The sequence below is a fragment of the Vitis riparia genome, chromosome 4 (assembly GCF_004353265.1).
Source record: "Vitis riparia cultivar Riparia Gloire de Montpellier isolate 1030 chromosome 4, EGFV_Vit.rip_1.0, whole genome shotgun sequence".
NCBI lineage: Eukaryota > Viridiplantae > Streptophyta > Magnoliopsida > Vitales > Vitaceae > Vitis > Vitis riparia.
In genome coordinates this window covers 1,340,262-1,362,618 of record NC_048434.1, presented here as the reverse complement: position 1 = coordinate 1,362,618, position 22,357 = coordinate 1,340,262, and the positions used below count along the sequence as shown (strand labels likewise).

At 33.3% G+C, this 22,357-nt stretch overlaps 2 protein-coding genes across 3 annotated transcripts; one reads left to right on the top strand and one right to left on the bottom strand.

Moving 5' to 3' along the window:
- Positions 1-1,129: 1,129 nt before the first annotated feature.
- Positions 1,130-9,884, top strand: LOC117912558 (aminopeptidase M1). The gene is made up of 19 exons (XM_034827195.1): positions 1,130-1,397; positions 1,941-2,086; positions 2,394-2,496; positions 2,950-3,136; positions 3,222-3,315; positions 3,504-3,657; positions 3,814-3,918; positions 4,006-4,122; positions 4,248-4,361; positions 6,030-6,212; positions 6,358-6,661; positions 6,743-6,864; positions 6,945-7,042; positions 7,618-7,795; positions 7,882-7,996; positions 8,082-8,149; positions 8,230-8,304; positions 9,311-9,388; positions 9,491-9,884. Exons 1-19 carry the CDS (start codon positions 1,182-1,184, stop codon positions 9,674-9,676), a joined length of 2,643 nt encoding a protein of 880 aa, XP_034683086.1. The 5' UTR covers positions 1,130-1,181; the 3' UTR covers positions 9,677-9,884.
- A 1,108-nt stretch (positions 9,885-10,992) lies between these two features.
- LOC117912559 (protein phosphatase 2C 53-like) lies at positions 10,993-16,386 on the bottom strand. Of its 2 annotated transcripts, XM_034827197.1 has the most exons (6): positions 16,296-16,386; positions 16,102-16,182; positions 14,324-15,607; positions 13,906-14,223; positions 13,715-13,820; positions 10,993-11,737 (listed from the first exon to the last, which is right to left on the bottom strand). In XM_034827197.1, the coding sequence occupies exons 3-6, from the start codon at positions 15,215-15,217 to the stop codon at positions 11,400-11,402; spliced, it is 1,656 nt and encodes a 551-aa protein (XP_034683088.1). In that variant the 5' UTR covers positions 15,218-15,607; positions 16,102-16,182; positions 16,296-16,386; the 3' UTR covers positions 10,993-11,399. The 2 variants fall into 2 exon arrangements, with proteins under 2 accessions (XP_034683088.1, XP_034683087.1); XM_034827196.1 differs by lacking the exon at positions 16,296-16,386 and having other exon boundaries at positions 16,102-16,246.
- Between the last annotated feature and the right edge of the window lie 5,971 nt (positions 16,387-22,357).

Below are 22,357 nucleotides of genomic sequence, written 5' to 3'. Positions count from 1 at the left end.
ATAATAATTTTTAAAAAAAATAATTTATAAAAAATATAATAATTTTATTATTTATAAAATATATTTATTTTAATGTAATTTAAAATTTTTAAAGTAAAAAAAAAAAAAAAAAACTAAATGGGGCGGGGCGGGGATGGGAATTGATTTTGCTAAACGGGGCGGGGTTGGGATAGGGGCGACTCGTCCCGAACCCGCCCCGTTGCCATTCCTAGCTTCAATGCTAATGCATCTACTTGGATTAGGCACATAGCTCGAGAAGTAAAAATTAAACTTAATGCATCTCGATGGGCAATTGACTTTCTTACCATCAAACATTTTTGGACTAGTTTGAGTCTTAATTTGATCGTTAAACTTGAAAGTTTATTACTTCGCTCTATTATACTCTCTAACTTTATCTTGAACTCTTGACATCTCATCATACAATATAGATGTACTCTTGACAATTAAAGCACGATTATCTAGAAGGCATAAGTATCCAACTTGCTATTAGTACAAAAAAGATAAGAAGTGAATTCTCCCTTTATCCCTTTGATTTTCACATCAACTTTATATAGTTGTTTATAGTTTAGGCTTGCTTTCAAAGCTTCAATATTCCTTAAATTACTTTCAAATTATATTTGTACCATCCATGTTTTTCACTTGGAAGCAGAATCATTTCCATTCATGATTCCAATATACAAAAGATTTTAATTTATAATTTTAGAAATAGTACCTTATATTTTTATATTATAAAGTCAAAAAGAGGTTTGGTGGAAGCATCGTGCCGTACCAATTTCATAAAGCAATAATTTAACCACCATATTTTTAATTATAATTTTAAGAATGGAACGTGGGAGAGTCATAATTTATGATAAAATAAAACAAAATAAATTTAAGATATACAATGGGCCATATGCCTCACATTCAAATTTTGACTAACAAATTAATATCAAATATTTGATTAATTTTCTTAATTAAAAAAAATTAGTTTTGATATGATATCTATTTATTTATTATTTCTTTATTTATTTTTTTATGCCGAAATAATATGAAAATAGGAGCAAAATTCTAAACGACCCAACGACGTCGTTTTGGGTTTGGGAGCAGTCTTTATAATCAGAGCCTAGCCTACTGATTTTAATCCACACTGGAAGTCTGAAACCCATCTTCACCGTTTCCCACACTCCCGATATATTTTCATTATGGAGCAGTTCAGAGGGCAACCGAGACTCCCGAAATTCGCTGTCCCGAAACGATACGATATTCATCTCGAACCGGACCTTGCGGCCTGCAAATTCGCCGGTTCCGTTCAGATCGACCTCGACATCGTCGACGCCACCAACTTCATCGTCCTCAATGCCGCCGACCTCGCCGTTGCTCACAACGCCGTCTCCTTCAAAAGCCAAACCTCCTCCAAGGTATCTACGATTCGAGTCCCGAAATTTCGGTTATCTTAAGAGGTTTCGTTTGCGTGTGAAACTGTAGGAAAGTGGCTACTAGAGGTTGTTTTAACTCCTGGTTGATATGAGATTACGGGTTTTTGGTTATCTTTGTTATGGTTGTACTGAAAGAATGATTTTTTTTTTTTTATTACCTTGATTATCTGTTTGGCTGCTGAGAAATGGAGGAAAATGAAAGACAGGACTTTCCTTCCATTTCTGAGTAGGCGAAACTGTGTGGTTGCTTGTCTTTGAATGAGTAAATTTTGTAACCCTTAAGTCTCTGTTTGGTTGCTGAAAAATACTAATTTCCATCACCAGCAAGATTTGAAATACTAATTTATTTTCCTTAGATTTATCAGCGACTAGATCAGCTGTGATGGAACTGAATGAATGAATGAATGAATTTTAGTGGCCTTAATGCTCTGTTTTCTTGCTAGGTTTAGATTTCTTCTCTTTCTATTGCTTAGCAATGAAATGGACCTTGTCGATTGTCAAATGAATTAATGGATATTTGATCAGGTTTTTGAGCCTTCCAAGGTCGAAATCGTGGAAGAAGATGAGATTTTGGTGTTGGAGTTCTCCGAGGTTCTTCCACTCGAGATGGGAGTTTTGGCTATTGGGTTTGAAGGAACTCTAAATGACAAAATGAAGGGGTTCTACAGAAGGTAATTGGTTTAGAATTCTGTTCTATTTCTGAGAGAATGTAACCTCAGATTCTTAATTATTTGTGACCTAACACCAAACTTTCATTCAACTGAGTGTAGTCTTGTTTAATTATTTTTCCTGGTTTAGCATGAGTTTTTCCATTTTCTAGGAAATCAAAACAGCATAAATTCTAAGGTGTAAAGGTTTCTTTCTTGTCCTTTTCTTCTGTTTTCTCATATATCTTATGAAGGGTGAATTCATATATATATTTTTTTATTTGTTAGATCTGTCTGTGGATTTTAATTTGGGTTGTGATATTATTATCAGCACTTTTGAGCATAATGGGGAAAAGAGGAATATGGCGGTTACGCAGTTCGAACCAGCTGATGCCAGGCGATGCTTTCCATGCTGGGATGAGCCTGCTTGCAAGGTGTCATGAATTCTTAGTCCTATTTCTCGTCTGGATTAGGATGTCAGTTCTTACTAGTTATTTGATTTGGATGAGATGAGTCTCTTTTGTCAATTGTGGCTGAAAATGAAAATCTTTCCTCCAAAATGCTACAAATGTGTTAAAAAAAAAAGGAACAGCACGAAAAAAACTAGGGGAATTGACAACTTCAAATTATGATTGTTACCTTTGTCAAGTCAGCCACCTAATAACATTGGGAAGAAAGAAATTTTTTTTTACAGGAATATGTTTTGGTATAACAAAAAGTTGAAAATAATGTCCATTGAAATACAAATTTTCATGTGAAGCTAATGTTGTAAGTAAAAGTTGTGAGTATTTCTGGTTGTTTGTGAGGTTAAATTAACTTATTTTCTAAAGATTGCTAAGCAAAGTTCATGTTTTGACCTTTTTTCCTAAATAACACTTGGTGCACAGGCTACATTCAAGATCACATTAGATGTGCCCTCTGACCTCATAGCTCTTTCAAATATGCCTGTCATAGAAGAAAAACCGAATGGGCATCTCAAGACAGTTTCCTATCAAGAATCGCCAATTATGTCTACATATTTGGTGGCAGTTGTCATTGGTCTGTTTGATTATGTGGAAGATCATACACCTGATGGTACAATCATAGAACTATCTTTTGTTGTTTCTTATGGTATTACAATTCTTGCTCTTGATAATTTTCAATTTACATCTCCACACAGGGATCAAAGTTCGTGTCTACTGTCAAGTTGGTAAGGCAAATCAAGGGAAATTTGCTTTGGATGTGGCTGTCAAGACACTTGATTTATACAAAGAGTAAGCTTCGTCATCTCCTGATCACCAAAAGTGACTTATCATTAGTCACAATCTTCATGTACCAAACTGAAAAGTCAAAGCAAATGAACATTGTTGATTCTGCTTACTATCTATTTCAGTCAGTGTTACCGATTGGGTGCTTGTGCAGTTTTTGTTTGACCCTGTAGTTACTTTTGAAAATCCTGCAGATACTTTGCTTGTCCATACTCACTACCCAAATTGGACATGATTGCAATCCCTGATTTTGCTGCTGGGGCAATGGAAAACTACGGTTTAGTTACATATCGTGAAACAGCTTTGCTTTATGATGAGAAACATTCTGCAGCTGCTAACAAGCAGAGGGTATTGTGCATCTTCTGAAAGTTGGTCTGGCTATCACAATTTAGTTTGCCATACAATGTAGAATTCAATTTAGATAATGCAATATTAGGTTCAGTTTACTATTGTTTTTATTACATCACAGAAATTGTTCAATCATATTAATTATCTTCTATTAAGGTTGCTACTGTTGTAGCCCATGAACTGGCGCACCAGTGGTTTGGCAATCTTGTAACAATGGAGTGGTGGACACATTTATGGCTGAACGAGGGATTTGCAACATGGGTATTTAGCTTTGATTTATGCGTCTATTCATTACACTCATCACATTTCCTGCTGGTGAACCATATATTATTGATTTACATGTGTTAGGTGAGCTATTTAGCAGCTGATAGTTTGTTTCCACAATGGAAAGTTTGGACTCAGTTTCTTGATGAAAGTACTGAGGGTCTTAGGTTGGATGGGCTAGCAGAGTCCCATCCCATTGAGGTAACTAAACAAGGTCAAAGTTTTCACTGGATTTAGTATATTTACCTTGTTGATTCAGTTGCACTACTAGTGAATTTATTGTTTATGTGTTTGAATACATCATTTAAAGTGTAGTTTCTATTCAGGTGGAGATAAATCATGCTGGTGAGATTGATGAAATATTTGATGCAATAAGTTACAGAAAAGGTGCATCTGTTATCAGGATGCTGCAGAGCTATCTTGGTGCTGAATGTTTTCAGGTTGGTTCTTTGTTTTGTTTTGTTTTTCCATTTTTAGTTATATGCTTTATGTCCTGGTCATTAAATAAATTTTATTCCTGGGATTGTTTCCTTCCAGTTTTCACTATAGTAGGTCCAACGGTTCTTTATTTTTTAGAAGGTAACTGAAATATAATAGCGCCTACTCTATGGCATCGGAAACTGTGGCCTGTTTTTGTACTTTATGGGTCAATAAATCTGTTGATTCAGAATCACAGTATGGACAGATGGCATGGATGATGAAATGATTTCTTTCTATAACTCCTTCACTATTTACTTTGTTCGTGCCTGCAAGAATGAAACCTTTCATTTTTGAACATCAAACAGCAGTTAATCAAGTTCGAAAACAGGTTTTCTGACAAGCCTTAAAAAGTAGCTCTAGAACTTCCAATAGTTGATTGAACAGTCAGCTGTATTTACATACTATTTGTGCTAATATTGGTATTTTTTGTGTGAAAAAAGGAAATAAGAAATAACTGATTAGGCCTTACTATTATAGGCATTTTTTTTTTGTCTCCCCAAAAAGATCATTTTGGTCTGTTGTCTTCATCCATTTCAGCGTATTTACTTTGGTTGTCAGGTTTCTGTTTCTTTTCTTTCTTTTCTTCTTTGAGATTTTGAACTTAGATTCTGGTTCTTTTTCATTTTTTCTACACTCTAAAGAAACTGACTCTTATTTGTTATTTTTATTTAGAGAATTAAATATAATTATATATAAATTTCATTTTTTCTCACATACCTAGACTTCATTGTAGATTGGACTCCCTTGAGATTTGCTTTAATTATGAATACTTCATGTAGTTCCAAAAATTATACTCCTCTGTCTTGAGTCTGGGCATTGACCACTTTGCCCTCCCCCCTGTACAACAGGTGTTTAAATGGGGGATGGAAAATGACGGCAGTACTCGTCAGCTTAAAAACTTCTGATCCATATCTGAATGAATTATAACCCCAAATCCATTTTCTTTATTCCCCCAAATCACCTTTCTCTTCACTCCAAATCACTTCTTTCTCTTCCTATCTTCTTCCTCCTCCTTTCTGATGTCTCTTGTTGTCCTTTTTTATTTTGACTGTCCCCTTGGCTGTGCAGCCATAGCCATTTTCCTTTAATGATGGAAAGCATGGTTTTTGTGTTCTCTCTCTCTCTCTAAAAAGAAAAAGAAAAAAAGGAAACAACCATGGCTACTGTGGTCGTTCTTTGTGTGCACACCCATGGTGGTATGCATGTTCTCTTTTTATTTTTATTTTTCTATTAAATTTCATGCTGAATGGTCATGCCTTGATTGCATTTTGGAGAAGTAGATGAGTTTATGGTTATTGATTCGGTTTTTGGGCATGTTCAAGGAAGATGGGTTAGGGTTATGGTTTGTGAGGAAGAACGAGGCTCGAGGTTCCAATATCTTCTCGCAATTTCTGTTAATGCCATCTGACAAGGGTATCACTGCTGTTTTGAGACCTCATGGGGGACAATATAGTTGTTAGAACCTCAGAAGAGAGGCGCGTAATTTACAGCTTAATGCTTTTGTTTTGTGTCTCTTATGACAGTCTGCCTTTGCATTCACGAATTCTAAATGTTTCTCCTCTTCTATCTTTTTCCCCTTTTGAAAAATGACATGATTTATTTTACATCTGACTTCTGCATGCAATCAGAGGTCACTTGCTTCATACATAAAAAAGCATGCTTGCTCAAATGCAAAGACGGAAGACTTATGGGCTGCCCTTGAGGAGGGATCTGGTGAACCTGTGAACAGGCTAATGAATTCATGGACAAAACAAAAAGGATATCCAGTTGTCTCTGTCAAAATCAATAATCAGAAATTGGAGTTTGAGCAGGTTTGTTTATTATGACTTCTTTCAGCCATTTCTTTGGATTGATCAACTAAAACTTTGAAAATGCCATGATGCCATCTTTTTACTGGAATGCACAGTTAGCTGTTACATTGTGTCATGAGTTCTCACAATTTGTGATTGATGGCAGACACAGTTCTTGTCAAGTGGTTCCCAAGGGGATGGGCAATGGATTGTCCCAATAACGTTATGCTGTGGCTCATATGATACTCCCCATAATTTCCTATTGCAAACAAAATCTGAAAGTCTTGATATGAAGGAATTCCTGGGCTGCTGTGTTGGAGGGGGAAACGATAAAAGCGTTGCAGTGTGTTCTTGGATAAAACTTAATGTGGACCAGACTGGTTTCTATAGGGTGAAATATGATGAGAAGCTTGCAGCTGGACTTAGATCTGCAATCGAGAAAAATGACTTGTCTGCAACAGATAGATTTGGTAATTTAGATGTGCTTACATACTTGCTTTGCCCTGTTAAAGGTGACAGAGTAGCTAATATTGAGAAATTATCTTTGACAGGTATTTTGGATGATTCATTTGCCCTTTGTATGGCATGCCAGCAGTCTCTGACCTCTTTGCTTACTTTGATGGGAGCTTACAGGGAGGAACTTGATTATACTGTGCTGTCTAATTTGATTAGTGTAATTTTCGACTCCTGTCTTGATTAAGTTTACTTAAATCATTTCTTAAGTCCTAATTCTGATTTTCTGTTTTTTCACAGATAAGTTACAAAGTTGCAAGAATTGCGGCTGATGCAACTCCTGAATTAGTAGACTACATCAAAGAATTTTTCATTAGCCTTTTCCAGTATTCTGCAGAGTAAGTATTTTTATATGAATTGCTGAATTTTCTGATCTTCATGTATGTGGCAGTTTTAGTTTAGAGTGGGCTATATTGGAAAGAAGCTCTGTCTAGTTTCACAACTTTAGGTGCTTTGTTGAATTTAGTTACTCTGCAACTAATTAGTTTTAGAACTTTAAGGTTATATTTGATTTCTGGAAACTACTAAGGAAAGAAAAAAAATATGAAGGAAAATGATTTTCTCATGTTTGGTTGTCCTATGAAAAATACAAAAAAAAATCAAATATAATTAAAACTAGTTAGAAACTTATTTATTTTCAAATTATTTAATCTTTATATCAATGAATTAAAATAAGTTAAATGAGTTTGAAGTAGCAAATAAAAATAATTTGTTACTTTTTCTCTTTATTTTATTTCTTTTACATTTTCCCTCAAATTTTCTGAGAATCAAACATAGCCTAAGTGACTTTATTTGCTCCAAAGAATAATGAACTCTTGAATATTAAAGAGCAATATTAATTTCTTACAGTTTCATTCTTCATTTCTTTTTTTTTTTTCCACGTATTCTCTTATGTGGTTCAATTTCTTTGCAGGAAACTTGGTTGGGAGCCAAGACCAGGTGAGGGCCACTTAGATGCAATGTTGAGAGGGGAAGTTTTGACTGCCCTTGCTGTTTTTGGGCATGATTTGACGATAAATGAAGCAAGTAGGCGTTTTCATGCATTCTTGGATGACAGAAATACTCCACTCCTCCCTCCTGATATAAGAAAGGTTAATGAGCTGAAAGTGTTAATTGAGTTCTTCTATTACTCCATTTACAGTTACCCTGATGTTCATCTTATGGATCATTTTTGCAGGCAGCCTATGTCGCTGTGATGCAGAATGTCACGACCTCAAACAGATCAGGCTATGAATCTCTTCTGAGAGTTTATAGAGAGACTGATCTAAGCCAGGAAAAAACACGCATTTTAGGTAATAATAAATTATTTGTGGAAATAGTTCAAAACATTTTAAACTATCTACTTTATGATAATTGGAAATCTTTTTGTGGATGTAGGTTCTTTGGCTTCTTGTCCAGACCCTAATATCGTTCTTGAAGTTCTCAACTTTGTGTTGTCTTCTGAGGTAAGAGTTTTATTTATTAAGTTGATAAACCTTAATATTTTGAAACTTGAAGTTACTATGCTTAATTTCACTTTATATAGGTTCGAAGTCAAGATGCTGTTTTCGGACTTGCTGTTAGTAGGGAAGGACGTGAAACAGCTTGGTCATGGCTAAAGGTAATTTCCATTCACTAATCTAAGCAGCAGAACAATTTATGTCAAGGGTAATTTAGTGCTGACTTAAACCATATGTTATAATTAAGCAGTTTCCTCATTACAATTGTCCGCAAACAATTTTGGAGAGAGTGTTTACCAAGAGTGATCATGGATATAAGGAAGATAAACAAATACTGCTGAATAGTAGAGGGTGTGTGCTCGTGTGTCTCTTGGGAGTCATAGGGAAAAAGAAACAAATTAATGTTGAATAATAGAGGGCGTTTATTGATGTCTCTCTTGGAGTCATAGGGAAAACGGGAGAGATACAATGTTATGGCATGCATATCGATCTCAAGTTAGGAAAGATAAAGGTTTTTATTTTTATTTTGTTTTCTTTTTCTCTCTCTGAGGTGTGTGAGGCTGTGGTTGGGGTTGGGGGATGTTTGTTATAGGAAGGCGTATGAATTACCTACTAGGCATTCAATTCAGTATATAATCTGAAGTCTTTAGATTCCTCTGGATATGTAGTCTTTATGCAGTGAAGTAAACCAAGCCGGGTAAACCCTTGAAGTTTATGTTAGTTTCCCCTAAAATTTGAGGGGAAATGTAGGGAAAGAAAATAAAGCAGAAAAGTAGAAAAAAAGAAAAAATTAAAAAAAAAAAACTTTAAAGTTAATAAATTATTTTTATATGTTTCTTTAAATTTATTTCACTTATTTTAACCCTTCTAAATAAAGATTAAATAATTTAGAAATACATAAGTTTTTAATTAATTTTAATTATATTTGATTTTCTTTTATGTTTTCTATAGTAATATCAAACATAAGTAAACAATTTTCCGTAAAGGTGCCCCAAGCCAAAGGGAGGGCTTTCCTTGATATTTTCTGAAACCAAACATAACCTTAAAGTCTTTGTGCTTGAGGTGGATGGTCCTATTAGTCGGGATTTCTGGGCATTTTAAAGGAGAAACTGTGAGAAAAGATGTTACCCTTTATCTGTTTGTTTTCTCACACTCATTGGTTTACAGAACAACTGGGATTACATCTCAAAAACATGGGGATCTGGATTTCTTATAACCCGCTTCGTCAGTGCAATCGTCTCCCCGGTTGGTTCCTCTCCCTATAGTTCTCTCTTATCCTCTGTTATCAGTTCTATATCAAAATGAACGTGATGATGATATTTTTCTCTCTCTGTCCCTCTCCTCCAGTTTGCTTCATTTGAGAAGGCCAGTGAGGTACAGGAGTTCTTCGCAACCCGAACCAAGCCCTCAATTGCTAGAACCTTGAAGCAGAGCATTGAACGGGTTCATATTAATGCAAAATGGGTTGAGAGTATTCAGAATGAGAAACATCTTGCAGATGCTGTGAAGGAGTTGGCATACCGGAAATACTAGAATACAGTTTTACCGCGGCCCCTGTTCCTCGTGACCAGAATGCCACCAAAATAAGAGACATGGTAGTGAATATGCTGGACATAATAACCTTTAATTATGTTACTAATAAATATATATGAGTGTGTCGCCTATGTGAGCTTATTTAGTTGAATATGTGGAATGAATTATTAATTTATGCTTTATGACTGTTGCCCTATATTTCCGTTTATTTACTCAACTCTTCTATTTTGGTTTGGTTGATGTCCTGTTTGGTCGTGGGGAAAACCAAGGAAATGAAAAGAAAGTGCATTGATGAACCAAATTAAAACAGTGACCTGTTGCCGCTCAAAAGACAATTTTTAATATTAAAAACGCTTTCAAAGAAAATAAAAAGTTTGACAATTTTGAAAACACTTTTAAAAATTAAAAAACCTCACATAGAAATACTTTTAAACAGTGTCTTATAGTTTGATTTCATGCTCATTGACGGGAGAAACAGGATGTTAGTTAATAATAAAATTACCTGGAACCAATTAGCTCTGTATGCGAAGATAATTTTAAAAGTATGTTTGATCGTGATCTTAGTAAATTTTTTTAATATTTTTAATACTTAAATGATTAAAAATTTCAAGTGCTTGAAAAGTTAGTTTATTATAATTACTATCAAATATGTTTTAAAATACGTTTGAAAATGATTCTAAAAAGTGTTTTTAAACTTTGTAATACTTTAATTTTTTATCTTTTAAGAATTAGAAAAGTTAGAAACACTTTTTAAAAACACTATCAAACACACTCTAATAATATGTTTGAGAATAATTTTAGAAAAAAATTTTAGCATTTTTAACACTTGAATAATAAAAATTTTCAAGTATTAGAGATATTAAAAACGCTTCCTAAAATAAAAATACATTTGGTAAGTGATTTTAGAAAGTGTTTCTGTCATTTTTAATATTTGAAAATTTTTACTTTTTAAATATTAAAAAAACTAAAAACACTTCCTAAACTTACCGTTAAACACACTTTAAGTATGTTTGGAATGTTTTTAAAAAGCATTTTTAGTAGTCAAATAAAAACACTTAAAATAAAAACATTTCCAATAAAAACACTGTTCGCCAGCTTCCAAGATTCCTGAAAATATTAAAAAAATCTCAAAGTAAGATTGTAGCACAGGGCCATCAACCCCACCCCACCACCACTGATCATCCACCATCATCACCCCAGTGGGGGCAACGGCACAGAGATCAAAAGCCAAGAAAGAACTCTGGTGGTGGTGGAATACAGAGGAATGTACATGCAGAAAGCTAGTTCCTAAAATTGAAGAGGGGGCAGGAACAAAATGAAGTGAAAAAACCTCACAGAGCCTTGAAAAAACTCGGAGGCATAACGAATACAATCATCCACAACTTCATTGTTGACTGGGGGAACATGGGGGGAAAGGGGGGAACTCTCCTGTGATCTCCTAAATCCTACTACAAACACCTAACAGATTTACAAAGCCAGATCTCGGTGGCGGCACGGTGTATGACAAGAATTCAAAACAATGAAGAGTTCCAAAATGGTGCATGTTCTATAGGGGGGTACATACAGACTGCTACCACTTATAAAGCAACAATTGCCCAGGTGAAAAACAGATGGGCTCATCAGAACTAATATTTTGACCCCATATGAAGTAGTTTAGTATCATACAGCTACTATATAGATTGAATTTTTCGCCCATTTCATGGGTGCCTTTTCACCTTCACCTTCAGGTCTTGCTCTTGAACTTCCTCTGAGCCTTCAAATCCACCACAATCACTGTGATGTTGTCCTTGCTTCCCTTCTGAAGAGCCCGGTTTGAGAGGCACTCTGCTGCTGCTTGAGCTGCAGGGTCGATCCCCTGGCCTCTTTCTGAGGGGAGCATCGTCACACCATTCTTTTTGTGCCAGAGGAGTATTCTTCTTCGGGCTATATCACATACCTCCTCATTCGTCATCACGTCCCATAGCCCATCACTTGCTAGAATGAGGCATTCATCTTCTCTTGCCCGAGGAATAAATGTCACCTCTGGTTCAGGTATAATCCACGGTTTCAAATACCTATCACCTGCATCCCACAATCAAAGGTTGATTTTTGGAAATTGAATTTGTCAACAACCATGCATAATTTTTCCTTTTTTACACATATAATCTAAGAAACTAGTTCATTCACAAATGTAATGGCAAATGATTAGATGCATCTACATGTTGTTGCAAAAACAAAAAGGCATATTTTGCAGAATCCGGGCTCATGAGTTCTGTCAAATACCTGGATGAAGTATACGTCCAAGTGTAATATGAATTGTGAAATGAGACTCCGTGCCAGTCCGATAAGCATGAAGCACAGATGGCTCCACAAAGGAAGCAACTATTGTTTAAAGTTATGAACATAATAGTTATCATTATTGAGCAGTAATGAAAAACAGTTAAGAAGGCATGTCTGCACTTTTTTCTTGCCCATCCCATGAAAATAACATCAACTCATTGTGCTCTGAATGGCATTTGAGTAAACAAGTTGTAACAAGGAGACAATCCATATAACAAAAATAAGGTCCAAAATAAAAATAAGGACAGTGAAATATTCCAACACTCAACACCCAAGTGATGGGAACGTATGAAATGGGGCATTTATTACAGAAAGAGTTTAACATAGCTATACTTTTTATCTCAAGAAAGGAAGGTGCAATCTTTTTAAGGGACATGTAAATGTGGCGCCATTTGAACATCTTCATAATATAAGCTCATTTTGAAATGAACAATGCTAAGATTCCCTTGAAAAAGGTTCTGCTCTATTGAAAATTTTATAATTTATCAAAGGAAAAAAATTTAAATATATTTGTAAGACCGAAATTTTGAAGAACATCTATGCAAATCAAAAGCAGTTAGTAAAATAAAGTTCAACTGCAAGGAAAACAGTTATGACATACAATTCGACAGTGGATCAATCCATCAGAAGGAATGTAATCTTCTTCCCAGAGCACCTGCATTAAAGTTTGAATTGCATGGCACCAATGACCAACAGAAAACTTGTTTTCACTCTCATGCTTGATTTCACCTCAAGAGTCAAATGCCTCAAGCAAATCAATTGCATAAGCTTGTTATTTGATCCAACCATTCCAACTCCCATGTGAACCCACCCCTTATATCCTAAGCACACTATACCTAATTCAGCTAAAATTATGAACTTTTGGTTGATAGAGACTGTGAGACAGAGGCCTTGAGTCCTTGACATGGACCCCAAAGGAACGCATTAGGAATTTCTCATGCCTGGAGCCCCATATGTTTGTTGTGCATCTCAAGCATTGACGGGAAATAGGTTCTAGTCACCAAGGAAAAAAAATAGGAGTAAAAGCATTTCAGTAGTCTTCTTTGCATTTCTTATTTAAATTAATACTTCACTTTAATATATTTTGCGTATTTTTCTTTCACATTGGGACATTTCTATGTAGAGATTGAAGGAATTTCAGCAAGAGGGCTTTTCTTGCACTTGTTTGTTGGGAATCGTGGGATTGCCACCGACGTTTATAATAGCAGTTTTACCTGCCTCCCTTAGTAGTCTAATCCGTAGGTCTTGTAGGTAGTTACTCGTCTTTCGAAAGTAATTATTTTTAAAAAATAATTGGGACTTGGGTATTCATTTTTTAAGGCCACAACATCTCACCACAACTACACATCAAAATACTACCCTAAACTATTTGAGCAGATTTAACAACAGACAGTATCCAACTGTGTCATAAACAGAACTCCATAATGGCCTTGCCCATGTGCAAGTGCAACAAACAATGTTATGACTAGTACTGACGTGTATACCATCAAATTCCAGTGACTAGCAATGAAATGCAGTCTTTGGACACCGTTGCGTCCTTTCCCCAAAGTTAATCTCATCAATGTACGCATCTTACTTTACGATCATATCAAAACAAAAACAATGTTAAAAAAATCTTCAATAAGCAGTCTCCCTGAGGAGTCTATCTTGTTGAAGCTCAAACTACTAGCATGGTGGACATGTGCATGGATAAAAGGGCCATAGAGAAGGGATGCATACCAATAGACCTTGACATTGCAAGAACACCAAAAACTCGATGCCCATTCCACTGTATGACTTTGCCTCCAGCTGCCTCAATCCTAGCATATTCATCTTCTCGATTTGGCTGAAGTGGTAAAGAAAAAAATCAATTGATCATAATCAATCAAGAGCATTAAGAAGATGCAAGACTAAAATTACAGGTCTCTTACCTTATGATCGACCGATAAAGCTATAGGTTCTTTACCACGGTACAGGACTGCCCTTGAATCACCACAATTTGCCACAATAATATGGGATGAACAAATAATGGCAACAACAGCAGTAGAACCAACGGTTTCTGGAGCAACAGGTTCAAGACTAGCCTTTCCTCCAACCTCAGCATCAACCTTAAGAAAACAATTTGTTAACACTTTGGTCCACAGCTCTTTGCAATAATCCTGAACATTTCCATCACTAAATCCTGTCTTGGCAGTCTCTATTTCCTCGGCCAAAGCAGAATGGATGCGATCGCGACAATAGTTTGCAACCTGAATGCAGAAACGGGACCATATTAAGGAAATACACTGGAAGAAACATATAATTCAATTGACAAAGAGAACATTATGTGAGAGACAAAAAAAAAGGTACCTGAGACCCTCCATGACCGTCATAAACCCCGAAGAAATGGGCCGTTAAATGACTGACACACTTGCTCATGCCATCAATTACTCGATCGCCAATTAGCATTTGAATAGGGATCTGAAAAAACCGAGGCACGGTTGCAACTGCATCTTCCATCTCAGGTCTCCTTCCACAGATAGACGTAAATCCCCAAAGGGGCACATAAACCAACTCAAACACACTACGAACAAGTGTTCCACTTACCCCTTTTTCCACAGGCAACTGAATAACAACTTCAGATGATTTCAGTTCAGGTCTAAATCCAATTTCTTCCTCAAGACTGGTCACTGCAAGGGAATCACTCACAATCTCCTGCTCAGCATTCAATTCCCCCAAATGAGATGACTTAGCAATAATCGGATCATTGCAACCGTCCTTCTCAATATCTAAAGAACCCGGCGTTCCTGTCTCAAAATTAGCCTCGAATGCTAACAAATCCTCACCACATATGCTACTAGTCTCACTTGTCACAGAAAGAGAACAAGAGCTATCCAAAATAGGATCACCCTCAACTGATAAGAAATCATCCTCCTCACTTTCCCGGATTACAACATCATCACCAGCAACCCAATTGCTCTTATTTTCAGATACCATATCCAACAAAGCAGCTCCCTCTTCCCTATTCTCCACCGGTACTGACACCGCTACAACACTAACCTCATTCTCCAGATCACTGCAGTTATCATCTTCACCAGCAATAGACTCAGTAGAAACCTGGGTTGCAGAATCAGATAACAAGCTCGTTGCATCCGTCATGAGCTTAAATCTTGTGACATCCATATGGCTAGCTACAGTTGGGTTATCACAGACTGAATTACCTAATCTAAATGGCACAGCAACCGCCGGAGACATCTCCTCCATCAAAATCCTTATCTGGGTAGTACAAAAAGTTACCCTCCAACCCCTCTAAAATTACGCAAGCTGTCATTTTTCAACCAATTCATGCCCCATGAAGAATGATCTTGGAATGTGAGTGTTGGGTTTCAAGAGACCATTTTCCATGCCTAACAGTAAACCCAATTGCCAACCAATATTCTAGAAATCTAAATCAATAAAAGCAAATTCAAACGAGGCCAGTAATCCATGAGCTAAAAACAGCTGAAATGGAAATGGGCTGTCAGATCTGTTAAACAACAATGGATCCAAACTTCTATTTACGGAAAAAAAATTTAACCTATATAAAGAGGTTAGACCCGTCTAGGCCTTATCAATTTCTTCATCTCTGGACCCTTCTCTAGCTACCTCCATCAACTACAGTGAGACAGAAACAACCAGAAAAAATATCCTTAAATCCACACAAAATCCACCAAAAATTTAAAAATAAAATAAAATTAAAATTAAAAACAAAATCAAAATCAACCCCTTATCTCCAAACACAAGAAAGATGATAAAAGGGGGTCATGAGAAAGAACCTAGGAAAGGCAAAGTCCCCCAAAGATCACAGGAAAACCCTAAAAAAGATTGTACCCTTTTTCACATAATACTTGAGTTCCCTGGATCTGAGGCAAACCATCTCAACCTCTAGAAATTCAGCTCACACCCCCACAAATAATCATCATTTGGAATTATAACAAATTAAAAAAAATCAAAAAAAAAAAAGAAAAAAGAAAAGCAAGAAAAAGAGTGAGTACCCAAAATTTACTCAACTATTGAGACTTGTTTGGGGTTCATACAAAGACTTTTTTTTTTTAATGAAATTAAAAATGGAAATGAAAGAATCAAGAAACAGAGATGGGGTTGCTTACCATTTAAAAATAACAGCTCAAAAAATGTGACCAGTAAGACTTGTTTTCTTGATTCTTTTTATAATTTCTGGGGACTGAGGCCTGGAGCAGCAAGAAAGGGGAGTGGTGAGAAAGAGAAAGTAATAAAATAAAGAGAAAGAAAAAAATTAATAAAACTATAAAGCAAGAAAAAAAAAAACCAAAGAGAGAGAGACAGATGGACAGATGTCAAATCCACAAGAGCATATTAAAGCATCTCCACCCATTCTCCCCTGCTCCTCCCCTTTTCATTGCTCCAATCCAATGCTCCCATTTCCCTATTCAACCCCCCATTGCTTAAAAAGGACTCAGATGCTTTCATTTCCCCCAATTATATGCTCTTCTCCCCCCCACCCCCTCTCTCTTTCTTATCTTTCTCTTTCACATCAAGCTTCCAACATTTTTATTTTACCCTTTAAAAATCTTTCCATTGTCATTCAACATGGGCAGAGACTTTGAGATTTTGAAAACATTTCAGCATTTGAAATGAAAATTATATTGAATGCTAAAAGAACTGAACAATACTGAAAATCCAAAAATCTATATGATCCCATCCCTGAATCATCTAACAAACCAATAATCTAGCTTGCCCAAAATCACCACATATCACATATTTTTCATTTTTCCTTTTTAATTAAATATTTTTTATTTTATAAAAAATTAATGTCATCACTTCATGAATCATCATTTTATTAAAAAAAAAAAATTAAAGTAGCAAAGTAGGCAAAGATACACTCAATTTTCATCACTACGTTTTACTTTGACTTTCCATTTTGCTAACATTCATATATTTTTTTCATAAGTCAATCCAAATCATACTCACCCACATCATTATTATTATTATCAACTAAAATATATCAAATTTCCTAACGTCCTGGACCTTTCAACATCAAGTAGACATGACCTCATGAGATTAAATAATTCATTCTTATTTTATTTTATTTTATTTTTCACTTATACTTTTATATCATGATGATTGTAGCCATAAAATATTTAAAATATGATGGAGTCTTACTTAAAAACTAATATTGATGTGAAGGACTTCATCAATCCTTTCACTTGTTTCATTCAAGATTAATTTATTAAAACTTTTTACCATAATTCATGAATTTGTCTTCTCATTGTAATAGTTAAAATGTTATGTTTTTATTCTCATTATATTTTTTTAAAATTAAATTATAAAAATTATTTTTATATTTTTATTTGTATCTCGATTTAATTCTTAAAATTATATTTGGCTTTCAAAAAGTATTAAAAAATTTTAAAAAATAATTTTCTTATATTTGATTTGACCATGAAAAATATATTATAAAATTTAAAATAAAAATATATATTAAATAAAACCCTAGTTAATGTTTTTTTTTTTTTCTAAAAAACTAAATAAATAAAGTATATATAAGACAGAATTGGTCGCTGTTGAGGGGGTAAGTAGAGCACCGCCCATGATGAGAAGTCAAAAAATTTAGTGATATATGTACCAAAAAAATATGAATATATATGAATGGGGAGTGGAAAAAGGAGAGTTAAAATAAGGTCCTTTTTGGAGGGCCCACAATCCACATGAGAAATTTGTTGGTGTATGTACTCTTATGCAATGGATGTGTTTGGGCTGGAAGAGAGAGAAGACCATACAATAAAACTTTTATGGCACTTTGTGTGAGATTCAATCTCTTGTCTGTTTTTCAAGCAAATGACATCTTCCAATAAAGAGGGTGCCTTTTCTTCTTCTTCTTCTTCTTATTATCATTATTATTATTATTATTATTATTATTATTATTATGGTGAGTAATGATATTGAAGTTTTAGTATAGTTTTGGAATTTTAATATATAATTTTAAGACGTTGTTAATAAAAAGAAAAATATTATTTAGATCTTTTATATTGTTCACATTATAAGTCGTATTTTTCATACCATAATTAGTGTCTTATTTTACATATATCCAAATGAAATAAGATAAAAGTGCTTAATATGAATAAAAATAATCAAAAGATTGACCATTTTTATTAAATGAAGCACGAATATCATTTATAAGAAATAATGAAATTCTTTAAAGTTATATTAGGTTGGTTAGATGTAGTATAAGATAAGATAAGAGAAATGATAACATATCATACCACTTGTTTAGTTAATAATGAAATAAATGATAAGTTGTCTCATCATTTATCATATCTTACATTCAATCAAACATGCAATAAGACAAATGGTAGAATATGTTTTATACTTTTTTTTTCATATATTTATTTATTTATTGTATGTGTAAATATTATATTTAAATCATGAACATTGTTAAATATAATTATATTTTTAAAAATAAAAATATTGAAATATAATATAATTTTTATTTTAAGCATTGAAAAATAATGTCATTTATTTCTACAACGGAATATGATATCTTAAAATATATATATCATATCACATCCCGTCAATTAAACGTAGTATAAGAAAATTCGCATTGAATATGAAATTAGAAAACCGTTTAAAGTATGTTTTTTGCGAGGTTCTTAATTGTATGTGCACATGTATTTTTCTTTATAAATTATGTATGGTCAAATTTGATGTTTATTTAATTGAAGAATAATGGTACAATCTCTATTTTGTAATTTTTCAGGTTTTCCTTTCTTAGCTATTAACAAGGGCTTGAGTTTTGACTTGATTTATTTTTGAGTTTTGATTGTAACTAGGAATTTTTTTTTTTTGAATTAATCGTTAAGAAGATTTGGACCTTAAACTAGACTGTTGTCTTAGTGTGACTTTGACCTTGGTGAACCTTTGACTAAACTTGGGTTTTGACTTAACTTAAATAATATCAGTTAAGGGTTTGAGCAACTTAATCTCACTTTGAAAATGACTTTTATAGATTTTGATCTTAAGACTTGAAACTTGAGATTTTGGATATCTTAATATCAAAGAAACTAAAGATTAATTGAAGTTACTTTAAATATTTGAAGACATTTTAAAATTTTCTCGTACTCTTGTTTTTTAGTTATGTTTGGTTGATTGAATATAACATATAGAATAAAAGATGGGATAACACATATCATCACATATTTAATTGATGATGAGATAAAATAAGTCATCTCATCACTTATTTTATCTTATATTCAATTAAACATGGGATAAGATAAATAATGTGATATACTATCCAATATTTCTTTTTATATCCTTTTTATATAGGATATGTTAATATTAAGTTAAGACGTAGTATATACATATTTCATATATTATAAATTTATTTTTTTATCAATTTTTATTTTTTAAAATAATTATATATATATATATATATATATATATATATATATATATATATATATATATATATATATATATATATATATATATTATGATAAGATTAAATTCATGGTTAAAAAATGAGAACTTAAAAAATATTTATATAATATATTATAAAATAATATTAATATGTGTATTATGAACATTTTCATTTTTTTTAAATAGAAAATATTAGATGTAATGTATTTTTTATTTTAAATATTAAAAATAATAAATATTTCATTCTATTTTTTTTATTCATTTTACAAATTATATATAATCATAACACATCACATCTCATTAGATATGTTACTTTAGAATATCATGTTTATTGAATATAATATGAATGCATATTCAATATCTAATAAGATATGATATCTTAAGATACACATATTATATCATATCCTTTTAATCAAATGTAATTTAATTTTTTGAGAGTTTTGGAATTCATTTTATTCATGGGTATTGAAAGCACTTATTTGGATAGTTTTTTAATCCCCTAAAACTATTATTCTTTAATTAAAGTAAATATTTTAAAATATTTAGAAGATAACTTTTCTTCTTGTTGTGTGGACCCATATATCACATTATTTATATAACAACTTTTAATTGATCATACTTTAAATTAAATGTGAACAATTGATTTTTCTATTTGTTATTAAGTAACTTAATTTGAGTGTACAATAAATTGTAAAATATTAAATTTTGTCTTTCTACAAATATCCATAAAAAAGTTGTCGATAAACATAAATTGAATGTAAGTGAATGATTTTTTAACTTAATTTTTTTATTCAATTGAGTTCACAAATATAACATCAATAGTATTAAAACCTCCTACGTATCTAAAAATGATCAACTTACAATGTAGTTCAACTTTATTTATTTACTCTAACTTCTGCAAAAGCTAGTTTTTTCGGTTTTTATTTTAATCTTATGAGTAGAAGCTAACTTTTATCCATAAGTCACCCTTCAAGTTTTCAACTTAATTAACAAACTTTTTAAAAAAATATATATATATTTTTTATGTCATGCATGATTTAAGTTCAAATAAGTCAAAATCAATATGTAATTTAAGTTTGTACTCTAAGGAGCATCAGTTATCTTGATTTTAATAGATAGGAGTGAATGTATTTTTTTTATAAATAAAGCTTAATCAAGGGCCAAGGTCTTGCTCTCAATCAAACTAAACTTGTGAAATACATTCTGTTAGGAATTTGAGGCTAATCCAAATTATGGTAATCACTCTAGAGGGGGGAGGGGGTAAATAGGGTGATGGTCTCTTTTCCACAAATTTAAACTATGCAAAAATAAGAGACAATTATATGCAATTATATAATAAACAATATAAAGACAATTGCATATAATTTAAAATAATTAGGGAAAAGAGAGTGCAAACACGAGAGTTTATAGTGGTTCGACACTTCTTTGCCTACGTCCACTCTCCTCAACCTCCTAACCGAGTGAGGGTTTCACTATCTTGAAGCTTCAACCAAACTTTCAATCTCTTTATAATTGGATTATGGTTCAAATTCACCCTCTTGGACTTTTGGCTCCAAGCACCCTTTACACTTCTTCAAGAGATATCCCTCTCTTGAACAACTTCTCAAGTGATACCCCTCACTTGAGAAAATTCCTCACAAAGATATACGAATAAATGATCTCATAAAAATCCTAGTAATAGAACTTTAGGCTCAAAGATACAAAAAAAAACTAGGATTGAATGGTGCACTAAAGATATGCAAGTTATGAAACAATAGTGCACTCAAAAACACTCTTCCAAGGCTCAAATATAATCAAGAATGATTTGGGAAGGTTAAAACTTGTGAAACAATGAAGATTGAAGCCTTTTTATAGAAGAAAAAAGTCAAACTAGTCGTTGGGGGTTCGACCAGTTGACTAGCCGTTAGCATTTAATGCTTGGAAAGTGACCGTTGGGCCTCAACCGGACCTCAACCGGCCCTCTACCGGACCTCAACCGGTTGAGGTTCAACCTTGATCGGGAAGAGAAGGCCATTGGGAGAGAGAGAAACTTTTTGACCTCCCTCAACCGGTCCTTGACCGGACGAGCACAACCGGTCGACCGGTTGAGCCATTTTTTGGCTCAATACCCAACCTTTTTCAACTTAAAACATTTTAACACAAGTTTGAAAATCATTTAACATAAGGTTTTAGTTGAAAACATGAAATCATCCAATTTTTAAAATATTTAAAACAATATTACTCTTGGATGATTTTGGTGTATAAATAAATAATGAAATGTATGAAAGTCCTAGTGCACCAACAACCCTACAAAGAGATCTTATGAAGCTTTGATCTTGAAAAACTCTTCTCTTTGAGGTGGTCTTCTTCTTCATGATTTATCCTTGACTTGATTTGTCTTTGTGATTGCCACTTTGGAAATCGTTTTGCCTAATCACACTTGAAATATGATCATTAGTTCTAAACCTTGTTCTGTTATCATCAAAATCAAGATTAACCAAACTTTGATTTCACACATTCTTTGGTGTTTTGAAGAATGAACAAAAATCCTTTTAAATTTGACTTGATCTTCAACATGAAAGGCGAATAAATGACATTTTTTTTTTCATATTATGCTTGATATTTTTCTACAAACTTATTGAAGTATGCTAGAAACTTGGTCTTAATTTTAATCCATAGATAGTAAACATATGTTTTTGAAATAAAGTTTAATATAGAGTCAATGACGACTTATTTTCAAGTAAATCTTCAAGTGTCCTTAAAAAAAAAAACGATTTTGCCTTCTTTAGTCTTAAAGGTAGATGAATGACATATTTTCATTGTGTTTGATATTCTTCCACGGGCTTACCAAAAAATGTTTAGAGCTTGATCATTACTTTTGAAGTTTTCCTTATTAAATTGGTTATTTGATTCAATATGTAGTAAGATGGTTCCTTAATAGTGACTATAGGACCTCAAAAACTATCCACTCTCCTAAAAACAATTGTTATA